Source organism: Neofelis nebulosa, chromosome 11 (genome assembly GCF_028018385.1).
Source record: "Neofelis nebulosa isolate mNeoNeb1 chromosome 11, mNeoNeb1.pri, whole genome shotgun sequence".
NCBI lineage: Eukaryota > Metazoa > Chordata > Mammalia > Carnivora > Felidae > Neofelis > Neofelis nebulosa.
In genome coordinates, this window is record NC_080792.1 from 170,626 (window position 1) to 183,804 (window position 13,179).

General features: G+C 45.0%; 1 protein-coding gene across 7 annotated transcripts in view; it reads right to left on the minus strand.

Moving 5' to 3' along the window:
* Positions 1–5,159: 5,159 nt before the first annotated feature.
* The window catches only part of ADNP2 (ADNP homeobox 2), a 32,069-nt gene continuing 24,049 nt past the window's right edge, over positions 5,160–13,179 (minus strand). For 6 of the 7 annotated variants that reach the window (XM_058691717.1, XM_058691718.1, XM_058691721.1 and 3 more), the window contains one exon: positions 5,160–9,920. In XM_058691717.1, the coding sequence (XP_058547700.1) occupies positions 6,645–9,920 (3,276 nt within the window). In that variant the 3' untranslated portion in view covers positions 5,160–6,644. Of the gene's footprint in view, positions 9,921–10,597; positions 12,363–13,179 lie in introns of those variants that run through there. The other variant, XM_058691722.1, reaches the window with a different exon arrangement.

Genomic DNA, 13,179 nt, shown 5'->3' on the forward strand with positions numbered 1-13,179 from the left:
CTCAGTTTGGTAGAACATGTACCTCTTGAACTCAGGATTGTGAGTTCAAGACCCATGTTGGGCATGGAGCCTACTTTAAAAAAAAAAAAAAAAAAAAAAGACTGTTTTGGTTACCCTCAAGAATATACCGTGTTCCAAACTCTTTGAATCTGCCTGTCTAGTCTTTTTTGTGTAGACATTGGCAACCCTGTGGGAAAGCAAGTTATAGACATTAATTTGTCTTTATGCAGGTTACTACAAGTAAGCAGCTTGCTGATTAAGTGCCTAGGAAATGGCAAAGACCCATTCTCTATTTCCAGTGGATGGAAAATAAAATGTATGATTATATTGAGACTGTTTCTTATGAAACACAGAAGGAAACACCATCCCCCGCCATTTTGTAAATGGAAAAACAGGCATATGGGGCAAGAACTTGGCATACGTTCTCAGAATGAATAAGGTTAAATAGTTCTTTTTCAGAACTTCTTAAGTATTGAGAAATTAGATAGGAGATATTGCTTAAATTATACTAAATCCCTCAGACATTATGGTGAGTATTTTGATCCTGGAAGCAAAATAGGTTTCATTTGGACAACAGTGTGCAGTCCTAAACATTTATTTAAGGATTCATTTCTAAAGTGGGACCCAAATAGATTAGAACTTATAGACATGGTAATGTCCTTAGACCATTTATTACCGAATTTACCAAGTTTTTCATTTTAGTTTTTAAAATATTGAATCAACATGTTTAACATTTCAGTAGTAATGAATCTATTTTTGGTACCTCAATCTTACCTTTAGTCACATCAGTTAACACAAAATATTATGTAGACTCCAAGCATCAGCAATGTCAATAGCTAGAATATGGCTAGAAAATTGTACAGTACCGGGTGTTGATATATGTGTGTTCTGCTTACTTCTAAGTACCTTACCGGATGAAAATGGTCACTACCATCACCTGCAAATAAAAACGAAGTGAACAGTGAAACAGACTGTGACTAGGAAGCAGGGGCACCTAGAACCAGTGTCATACAACATCCAGTTCGTATGTTATTGATTTTCTAAGTTAGAGAAGCACAGTAGAACTGCATGTGGCTAAAAGGCCCTCATGGATGTATTTGGGGTCATGTGACCAGAGTGGAACAGCAAGTCACAGAGGCTGAGTGTGGGTCTCCTTGTGCATTTCAAAAATTCCTGCCTCAGTTACTGTGCCTTTTGTGTAAGTTATCTCGCTGACCTACACACGCACTCTATTTAGTTATTTGAAAGCACATATAAAATCTAGACTAGTTTTTTAAAATAACCCCAAATTACCTTCCCCACAAAGTGCATGATTTCACAAGTCCTGTCCCACGGAAGCGCCAACTGTAGAGGCGCCTTCTGTCCTTTTTAGGGCCAAAGACACTTTTCTTGTAATGAGAAGACCTTAAATGAAATCTACATGAAAACACTTTCCGGCACTCACTGGGCTATGGTCTATGTGATCGTATTAACGTGTGTGTGGTGTTGAGAGCGTGCGCTTTTCTGCTTATTCTCCACCGCTCTTCTCACTGTATTTCATAGACAGCGCAGGGTTTTCCATGCCTTTGGTCTTCTGACAGCTGCTTGGTAGGGGGCTGGGGAAGCAAAAGGAGTCAACCTATCTGTAAACCCTGGAAAAACTTCGTTTTTTTATGGATTTTACAACTCAACTAACAATATTATTTTGAGATATATCTATGTATCTGTACAGAAAAGTTGTCTTAAGAAAAACTACTGAACCGTTAAAACTTTATTATTCATTGCTATCATTCAATTTTCTCTAGCTTACTTCTACTTCTAGGTAAATGGTAACTTATTTAACATTACATTAAACTTTCCACATCATGGATTTGTAAGCTGTAAGAAACCAATTTCTGAAAAAATATATGCACTTATGACAACTAATTCTGAATCTGTACTTGTAGAACCACACAATCTTAGTTTGTAGTCAATATGTCTATATGGCTGAAGTTTGGTTTATAATTTAAATCTTAATAAAATTCTAAATTTTTATTAGAAAAGCTTGCCTTCTGAAAAGGACTCTATATATTTTTTCTTTAAAAATAAACATATAGCTCATGAGTTTGAGTGGGACACAAAAGTGGTCCGAAGAGCACCTCTTTAAAGGCTATGAAAAGCTCATCTGAGCGACTACTTACCACCTTAGAAATATTTCCCCTCAAAATGTGTCGATAGATCAAATGCATGAATGGTATTAGTGTTTGTTCTCGATATGACTATATGGTGGACAGACACAACAGATTTTGTTTGACCTTAATCTATTTTAGGAGGTCTTTCTATTAGGATGCACTATATATCTTGATACACAAAGAACTAAGTACATGTATGGAGAGAGTAGATGTAGTATTAGAGACAGTATTGCATCATCGTTAAGTGACAGGTCACCTGGAGTAAATTAACGTCGAGTAGGGTGACCAACTTGTCCCTACTTGCCTGGATGTTCCCAGTTTGGGCACTGGAAAGTCCAGAGAAATACCTCAAGTCCTCAGCACACTGGGACAGCTGGTCATTCCACCTCTAACCCCATTTCTCCATCTATGAAATAAGAGGCACCGTATCTCGTCCATCAAGGGCATGAAGCTCTCCAAGCCCCCTACCTTGGGCAACAAAAGGGCCCGCTTTAGGCATCAGGTGCCATCTATGTAAAATGGAACAGTATCGCCTACCTTTAAGCAAATGTTAAAGTGCAGATGGCCCTTCAGCAGACAGCACAGCGATCGCTCAGTGTGACATGACATTGTCACTAGTACTATTGTTCAAGTATTCAGCCCATTTCCTAGCAACAGTAAACAGCTGATAAATGTCTAGAAACACTGCTTAAAAGCTGAGGCAAAAACTAGGTTAGAGTTTGAGGCTGAGTTTTTCTTCTTTTTTTCTTAGGGTTATTTGTTGCTTCATTTAGTGAGCTCTTAAGAAATCTAGAACTGGGGGCGCCTGGGTGGCTCAGTCAGTTAAGTGTTCAACTTCAGCTCAGGTTACGATCTCGTGGTTCCTGAGTTCAAGCCCTGCTCCCTCTTTCCCTCCCTCTCTGCCTCCCCACCACCACCACCCGCACCCCACCCCCACGGCCCACTTGTGCTCAAGTGCTCTCTCAGATAAACTTTAAAAAGAATGTTTTTAAAGAAATCTAGAACTGCACGGTACTCATCAGATTAAAGGGGCAGCTGGATGAGGCTGAAAGAGGCGGGCAGCCGTCCTCCCACACGCACCTGGGAACTTGGCAGAAGGAGCTTGGTGTGTCAGGCTGCCTCAGAGAACACTCTCGTCCTGGAGGCTCCACCAGGGCTGCTGCCTTTGAAAGCGAGGGGAGGTCAGTCAAGTATCGACTACTGCACAGCAGAGAATTTCCAGGGCTCTTACTTCAAAACTTATGAAGAAACGAGGGCAGAGAGTTCTTTCTAAGAACTGTCCATGTGGACTTTTACGAGGGAGATGAAACCAACCTGAGTTTGAGGGAAGGGATAACATTGAGCCCAACCCAACACCAAGGAGGCCAGGTGGCCAAAGGTCTCTTATGAGCAACAGCGCTTTCCTGATAACTATGTGGGTCATTTTCTAAAAGAGCTCCGGAAAAACATCTATGCCCAGAGATACGAGTCCAGTGCGGTGACACAGCAGCTGTGCAGGGTCTCCGTTTTGGTGGTTATCTGTGGTGTGTGGATGAAGGTCTTCTGGCTCCCGACTGGCTTCGTCGCTGACTGCAGTTCGGTCTCACTGACGGAGGTGAAGGGCGGAAGAGTCAGCACACGGGTGGCTGAGCCAAAGAGCTCCCTGGAACCACCTGCGCTACGCAGGTCTCCACGCCACTGGGCCAGCTCCCCTTCTTGGACTAAGGCACCAATGCTGCTGTTGTATCCAGCACTGTCCTTGAACATGGCCACCTTTGCTTCTGTCTGGCCTGTCTGCCCCAACCCTGCACGCTTCCATCATGGTGATGTCTGCCATCCAGATTCTGGCCCACATTACAGAAGCGGCAAAAGGCGCATCTTTCCCATGACCGTGCTATTGGGAGTCACCGTGCTATTTGCACTTGCAGCCTTGGGAGGCCTGCCATCCGTTAGCACTGTGGGAGCACCCTCCGGCCTCCTGCTGGCTTCCACCTCGTGCCTCTGCCCTGTACGATCCACCTGCAGCTTTTTAAAGAAGACATTCACAGGGTCCCTGGGTGGCTCAGTCGGTTAAGTGTCTCACTCTTGATTTTGGTTCAGGTCATGATCACAGTCTGCGAGACTGAGCCCCAAATTGGGCTCTGAGCTGAGAGCATAGCGCTTGCTTGGGATTCTCTCTCTCCCTTTCTCTCTGCCCCTCCCCTGCTCGTTCATTCTCTCTCAAAATAAATAACTTGAAAAAAAAAAAAAAGAAAGAAAGAAAAGAAAACATTCATGACCCTTAACATGAGGCTGAAATCCAAGATGACTTATCCAGATCTCTCAACCATATTAGAAACCTCCATTCCATTAGCAAGGCAGTGACCCACTCTGGAAGCAGCATGCTGGTGTGGGTGGATGACAGATCAAAGAAAAGCGTTCACATAGAGACTTGGCATCAAAGGCTGACCAACAGCTACAACACAATTAGAAATCAGAATTCCTCTGTCACAGTGGTTCTCATCAGGGCAGATTCAATGACACCTTTGGTTATTATGACGGGGTGGGGGCGGGGGGGTGGCAGTGCCGTGACTGAAGCAGCTGAGGCCACGGGTGCCAGCCCAACACTGCACCGAACAGGGCAGTCACCCCCAACAAAGAATTATCACCCAAGAGGCGAACAGAAACCCTGACTTACATCACTTAACAAAGGTGGGCCAGGTGCTCCCCTCACCGCTGCACACAGTAAACTGCTGCTGTCAGCACCTCCAGACTGGCCTCCACCACACGGACAGTCACCAGCACAGCCTCAGGACAGGCGAGTTCGACCCTACTTGACATCCGATTTGACGGTGGAGGCCAACATCACAGACACGTCAAGAGGATTTAGCCACATCTACCGTGGAGGCACTGGTAACTAGCTCTTTGGGGTTATCCTGACCTACTTTCACAGTGACAAGCAGTGTTTTTTAGCAAATAAATGTGGTATGTATTTCTACATTTAGATGATTACTAACTCACAGTGACACATCTGTTAAAAGAATTAAACAGTTCTGTTTGCAGTGGTATAACAAATTTTAATTCAAAATAGACACTCTGAAACAATAGGTTAAAAAAAAAATAAACTTCAACAAGCTCTTTTTGGATTTACAACAGAGTACACCAACAATCACAGACCAGTTTCACAATCGCCTCAAAAATGCACATTATAGCAATTACATGCAGGTATTCTACTTTTTAAAATCCATAGAGTAACATCGTCTTATTTCCCAGAGACCGTCATATCCTCTGAGTACGTCGGACAGGTGCCTCTGCTGTGTACCACCAGGAATACGATTTAAGGTCAAAACTGGCTGGTCTCCATTGCTGGCTCTGGTGCTTTTAGTTATTGTGTGTGTGGAAAAAAAACCCTGGAGGTTTAACTGTCCAAAGGACAGTAATACAGTGGAGTTCTTCAGCAATCCCCATCCCACTAACCCAGACAGCTGGGCTAGAGGAAAGCCCATCTCCCCAGAACAAGTACGTTTACCTCTAGAAAACTGTCAAAGATGTAACAGCAACACGGATACAGCTCTTGCTCTACTCATTTCGCTTTGTTCTCTGAAAACCTATGTCTACACTCTAGTTAGCTTCCACACTCAGGGGTAAAAATTTTATTCCTGAGTCACATGGTCCTTTCCTTTCACTGGTTTATGAAGAGTTAGATTGGGAGGAGAGTCTGAGTGTGTGTTCAGCGTTTATTCTAAAGGCACTAAAAATGTATTGTCTTACTTTTGAACGGGGAAATGACTTACCACCATATCAAAAAGGGGAGAAGTCCACACTAAAAAGGATTTCCGCACCTACAAAACTGCTTTATTTGAAAATAACTCTTAACGAGCTAAATAGCAAGCTTCAGGTTCAGTATATTTTTAACAAAGGAAAACATTTGGTTTTCTATGAGTTGTAATAAAAGACAGCAGCTAGGACAAACTTGAAAAAATGTAAATCAGAATCACAATCTAGAAAGCAAGTACCTTGAGAAGAAGAAACCAGCGTAAGTTAATGCAGTGCGTCCTGAGGGAAGCACACACATCACAGGGGTGTGTACTCACTTCTGTCAGCCTCGGCGCTTACCGTTTGCTGCTACACGTGAAGCTAACTGAGGGAGATCAATGCAGTTAATCAAGTATTCTGAAACAAGCTGAAATTTCCTTAAATGAAAACACAAACATACAGATTTCAGTTTTCATCCCACAATACTGACACTACTAGGAAACAAGACGTGCATGGAAGAGCCAAGGATTTAATTTACATGACAGCGAAGAACTAAAAATAATTGTTACAAAATCAAACTGCAGGAAACAATAAATCCAAAACAACTATTCACTTCTTTTATATAGAAGTCTTTCTGAGCACCTGAAATAAATCTAAAGAGCAGCATAAAGACCACTGAAATTGATTAGTTCAACATACAGTGAAGAAAATAACATTTTTTTAAATCTCAATTGAAAAAACTACTAAATATCTAGTACTTCAGATTTCCTATTTTTTTTTTTACAAGTTTTGTGGCTCAAACTCAAAGTTCAACCTGTGTTTAACATTTTTAAGTTCAGACATATCAAAGCCTAAAAGCACAGAAGGCTTGTGATTTTTTATTGCTTTCATGCAAATGTATCTTCTTTTTCCAAAAAATGAAGCCACATCAATTTTCCACACCCACAAGAGTGAGGAAAGTAGTTCTATTTCCTTTTTACTAGGATATGGTCTCTTGTGGAAATAATCTCTAAGAAATTGCTTTTTTTCCTCGTAAGAACGGTCTTCATATTTTTTAGGATTTAATGCTAAAATCTGAAGGGCATCCTCACTAACGAGCGGTCCCTCTGTCCTGATTTCATTCCTTTGTCTTTTAAAAGGCACCGCACTCGTCACCTTTTCGGGAGCCAGGGCTGCGTCGGTGTTTATGACGAGGGGCCGCTCCTCCACGTCCCTCTGGTCTTCTGTCCCAAAGTGGCCATCGGGCAGCTTCCTCTTCACAGAAAAACTGGAGTCGTGGATCACCTCCCCATTCACCAAGAGCAGCTCGCTGTTCTCAATAAAACTAGGCTGGATCTGGAGGTCTGAGCTGCTGTCCTTTGGGGCACTCCTGCAGCGCAGCAGGTGGATGGCGATGGCTGCCAGGGTCATGTTGCCCGTGTAGACCCCACAGCAGTGGATGCACTTGAAGGCCGGAGACTTCAGGATGGTGTGGACCGTTGGCGTGATGTGGTGCCTCTCCTTCAAATGCAGCTCGTATGCCTCCGTCGTCACAAAGGTGCCAAAGCAAAAGGGGCAAGTCAGAGCCTGTTTGCTGGGGCTCCCAGAGGCGCCCTCCGTCTGGGGCCTCACCTTTATATACACAGGCACCAGTGACTTGGAGTGTATCCCCGCCAGTATCGCCAAGTAGACTTCCCGCTCCCCAAGCTCCTCCTTTGGCAATATGGTAATGAAGTCAAGATGGGGAAACAGCAGGTTGCCATTAGCATCGATATCCAGTTGAAAACCTTTGTTACTATAATCCACAGGTAACTTCTTCTTCCCTCGGTGCACAGTCCTACTGTGCTCCGAAAGACCTTTAATGTCATGAAAAGTGCACGGACAGAACAAGCACCCCAGGCCGTGCATGAGCAAGTGATGGATAAGCTCCTCCTCGGACACTAAGCACTTACAAGAGAGACAGCGAACGGTTTTCTCTCTCATCCACTTTAAAAACGGCGCACACGCTGCCAGCTTTTCAGGTTCCAGTTTTTCAGCAGATTTGGACTCACTATGCTTATGAGCCACTTCCATATGAACTTGGTAGACATTGGAAGGGAAGAGCTCATTACAGACCGGACAGGTTTTCCACTGCTTCGCCTGTTTGAGCGCCTGACTGGCCTCTGCCACAGATGGAGACGCCTGAACAAACATATTCTGAGTGGCATTTACCACCACTGGAGGAGAGGGCATGCTGGCCATGGAACTGGCCATCTGCGCAGCTGTGCCCGACTGCAGGAGCTGGATGGGCACCTGGGGTGGGGGCACAGTTGCAACACCTCCTGGAGGCACAGGCAAAGTGACAGATACGGGGGCAAGTGTGTACGTGGGAATCCCATTCACCTGTTTCCCTGTAGGTATCAGCTGTCTGAGAATAGAGCCTGACGTGAGGAAAGTGGTGTTCTGAGAAGCGCCAGGTCTAACTGGCTGACCTGCAGGCAGGATGTTGGTGCTCACAGGCTGATTCAGTTGCAGGACGCCAGGCCTCACTGGCTGGCCCACAGGGAGCACTCCTGACATGACAGGCTGGCTGAGCTGCAGAACACCGGAATTAATACCCTGGTTCACAGGGAGAACACCCGACGAGACCGTCTGGTTGGGAGAAAGGAGCCCCGGTGGGACGACCTGGCCTGCAGGCAGAACCCTCAGCGGGACCGTCTGGCCCGCAGACAGAACCCGCGAGGGGGCCGTCAGCCCAGCGGGGAGAACCCCCGATGGGGCCGTCTGGCCAATGGGGAGAACCCCTGACTGGACCATCTGGCCCGCAGGAAGCACCCCAGAAGTTGCCGTCTGTCCTGAAGGGATGACCCCGGCAGGGGTCATCTGGCCTGCAGGCAGGACCCCTGACGGGACTGTCCGACTCACAGAAATCACCCCTGGTGAGACGGCCTGAAGAACCCCGGGAGTGACGGACGGACTGACAGGAAGAACTCCAGGCCCAGCAGGTCTGTTTACTGAAAGAACTCCAGGCCCAACTGGTCTGTTTATGGGCCCGACCGGCTGGCTAAGGGATACAGCCCCTGGGCGGATGGTCTGGTTTAAGGGGAGGACACCAGTTGCAACAGACTTATTGATAGGTCCGACTGGCTGACTCAAGGGCAACACAGGAGGATTTGCAGACTGATTAAGCGGGACTCCATGAGAAAGAAAGACAGGCTGCGGGGCTGAGGGCGGCAGAGGGAGGTTGCTCTGGCCCACCGGCAGAGGACTGGAGACCAGGGTCACGTGGGACTGGGCAACAGCAGGCGGAGAGTGGGTGAGGCTTCCAGAAGTGCCTGAGGCCACAGTCACTGGCTGGACTGCGCCCTGCACTGGCTGCACGACGGTCTGGCTTTGGCTGTTCTGTGGCAAGGCAAGACGAAAGCAGGGAGATGTGGCTGCGATGCCCGGAGCTCCGCCGTTTGGGGGCACGGCCAAGGGTGCCGCTGGCTTTGGAGCAATGTGCATCTGCTTCAAAAGGCCGGGCTTCTTAATATGTTCTGAGATCACAGATCTGAGTTTATTTTCCAAATCCCTGTGTATATCTGAAGTCAAAATATGGTACATTAAAGCATCCTGGCTGCTGGCATTGGCGTTGCACTTTTTACAATAGTACTTGTCAGACGGTGGCATCTTCTCAGTAGAAAGACTTTCATCGGTTTTCGGTTGCTCACCCGTTTCCTCAGTTCGCAGGCCAAAGTAGGAGTTAATTAAGTAGTGAAAATGGGCTACCAGCACATGCTTCTTCATACTGTAGTACAAAGTGTTTGAAAAGTTACATTTTAAACATGTAAAACTTATCACATCACTCCTAGAAGACTTAGGTTCACCTAAAATATTCACTGTGTAGTTCTGGACTTTCCGGACAGGTGCATGAAACATTCTGAAGTGCCTTCCCACAACTTTGGGTTGAGAGGAAAATACACAGTTTGGGCAAGGGATCACCAGCTCTTGATCAATTTCGTCTTCATGGTAGCGATGTAAATGATTTTTGAAGGAAGTAAGCACTTTTGTAGAGTATTTACAGAGGCTACAACAGTATGGCTTTGTTCGATATCTCTGTTAAAAAAAAAAAAGAAAGTCAAACATACTTCAATAAAAATACCAGATCCTACACCTTCTACAGTTCACAAGTATAGGATTCTTTTTCTTCTAATGTGCCAGATAATGTAACACTATCACCCCTCAGGGAATGGTGTTTTTCTGAGCCAGGGCAAGCTTTTTCTTAGAGGGCCAGACAGTAAATACTGCCTCTATGCCAACTACTTGGTGCAGCCATCGTAACACAAAAGCGCCTGTAGATAATATGCAAGTCAATGAGCGTGGCTTTGTGCCAACAAAACTATACAGACACTAGTTCAAATTTCAAAGAACTTTCATATCACAAAACAGTATTCATTTTTCGCCTCAAACGTCTAAAAATGTAGCAGCGATTCCTAGCTGCAGACGGTGCTCATAGGACCTGGCCCATAGCACGTCACTCCCTGACCCCTTCCAGGCCATCTACTAAAACCTGAATCTCCTCACTCCAGTACAAGAAACCCAGTTCTCTGCTACAGAAAGTTAGTTTCTCCCTTTCTCCTCCCATTTCCCCTAGTTCCAATGTTGTTTATACTTGAAATTCTAAAACCTCTAGAATTTACCTGCAAATAACCTAACATGCAAATTGTTAAACCGTCATTACTGTTATTTCCCTCACTCCTAGAGAAGGTAGGAGCCAAATGGACAGTGCTTACAACACGCAAGTGTCCAATACGCTATGTGACAAGTTGTAAGGAAAGAGGCTGTTCCTCAAGGGCTACAACAATCCTGAACGAGCTCCAGGCCAGAACGCAGACCAACCACGCAGAACTTCTCTTCGGGGCAAACATAGGGGAATCCAATAGGCTTGGGGCATAAGAACAGGCATCTGTATAAGAGCAAGACAATGGAGCAATGCAATGTTCTAACATCCAAAAATTTGCTGGGTTTGTGAAGGTCTGACAGCCGTGAAGTCTTTGGTCTCGCAAGTCTCCAGACCCTAGAGGTGCTGAACCACAGAACACCTGGCCCTAGTGTCACTGAGGAGGAAGGTGAGACCTGGACCTTCACGCTGGGTCCCAGCATCGGCTGTAGGGGAGATAGGCTGTGTCGTAGATCTCTCTAAGACACGGATTCTTGCTGCCACAGTGGATCACCCCACCCTTCCTAAGCTTGTGTTCTCATGCCCCCACACACATTCTGTAGCTTCTGTCACCCTCTCTCTATTTGTACAGGTTTCCCTCTTGTCACAAGTCAGAGAAGTCACCCAAACATGTTCAGCAATGTGGAACTGCCTTCTCAGCAATTAGCAATATCCCAGGTTCTGCCATTCTGATAGCACGCAGAATAAACCTAAGGCAACAGCCAACCCCGGACCAAAAACTAAAAAAACAACAACCCGTATTTCACAGATTCATATTTTATTATCTCAGAAATCTGGATACACCTTACAACTAACAGTTCAACAGTACAACAAAGTTTAAGCATTGCTTTAGGTTTTTTTTATTAGTGGTTCGTTAAAAAATGGTGTGTCTCAGAACATAGTCAATAATGTTGTAATAACATTGTATGGTAACTGACTACACTTATTGTGGGGAGCACTGAGAAATGTATACAGTTGTTGAACCACTGTGTATATCTGAAACTAACATTATACATCAACTATACTTGACTAGTACAATTTTTTTAGCATTTTAAATTTTTATCTTTTATATATATATGTGTGTGTGTGTATATATATATGTATTTTATTTTAGAGAGAGAACACGCATACGTGCAAGCAGGGGGAGGGGCAGAAGGAGAGAAAGAGAGAATCTCAAGCAGGAGCCACACTCAGCTTGGAGCCTCACACAGGCTCAATCCCACAACCCCGCGATAATGACCTAAGCCAAAATAAAGAGTTGGACCCTCCACTGACAGCCACCCAGGTGCCCCTAGAATTTTTTATTTTTAAGTAACCTCCGCACCCAATGTGGTGCTCAAACTTACAACCACGAGATCAAGAGCCTCATGGTCTACCAACTGAGGCAGCCAGGAGCCCCAACAATACATTTTTTAAATGGTGTGTTTTATACTTAATGAAATAGCATAGTGAAAAACCAGTTAATGAAAATTACAGTCAATGAAAGAGCCAAAAGAAATTACTAACAACTGCACGTTACTATACATTAATGTTGAACAGATCTTTGGATTAGGGAAAGATTTCTTAAATATGAAAACATAAACATAATCCATAAAAAAAAAAAAAAAAACTGATAAACTGGACTCCATCAAAGTAAGAAAGCTTCTGCTCCGTGAAAGACACTGTTGGGGTGCCTAGGTGGCTCAGTCAGTTAAGTGTCCGACTTTGGCTCAGGTCATGATCTCTCAGTTTGTGACTTCAAGCCCTACGTCGGGCTCTGTGCTGACAGCTCAGAGCCTGGAGCCTACTTCAGATTCTGTGCCTCCCTCTCTCTCTGCCTCTCAAAAGTGGAAGGGAGGGAAGGAGGGAGGGAGGAAGGAAGGAAATGAAAGAAATACACTGTTTAAAATATAAAAAGACAAGCCACAGGCTGGGAGACAATATTTGCAAACCTCACACCTAATAAAGGACTTATATCCAGAATACATGTTGTAGACATGTTCAAGTCCCAATAAGAAAAAAATAACCCAAATTTTAGAAAATGGGTAAAAGACTTTTACACTACCGGAGGGCATCCAGCTGCCAAATATACACATGAAAAGATGCTCAACATCATTAGTCACTAGGTAAATGCAAATTAAAACCAGAAAAGGTACCACCACAACCCTATTAGAATGGAAAATAAGTGGATAAAACCATAAGCACCATAAATGAGACAGAATTGAGGCTAGCTTGTGTGCACAGTAACTAGACCCTTCCCCCCCCCCCGCCCCCATCACAGAGGGAAAGCAAAATGGTATAGCCACTTTGGAAAACAGTGTGGCATCTGTCATAAAGATAAATATGTACTTCTTTATCATATACAATCCAGCAATCTCAAGCCTAGGCACTAGGCACTAGGCAAGAGAAATGAAAGTCTACGTTCCCATAACAGCCCCCTGCAGAAGCTCTGGGGTGAATACCACTGGGGAACACGGGGAGTGGAGACCTGGGCCCTACTGGCAACAGAGGAAGAAAAATGACCAAGGACAGATGCAGAGGATGGAGTGAGGCATCTAGGTGCCGGCAGAAACCCCTGCCCTGGACAGTGCACCGTCTCCCTGTCAGGCTGCTTCCTCAGGTCTTGCACTGAGCTCCGTCACATGACGGGACCTTAGCACGTCTCTCTCCCCAAAA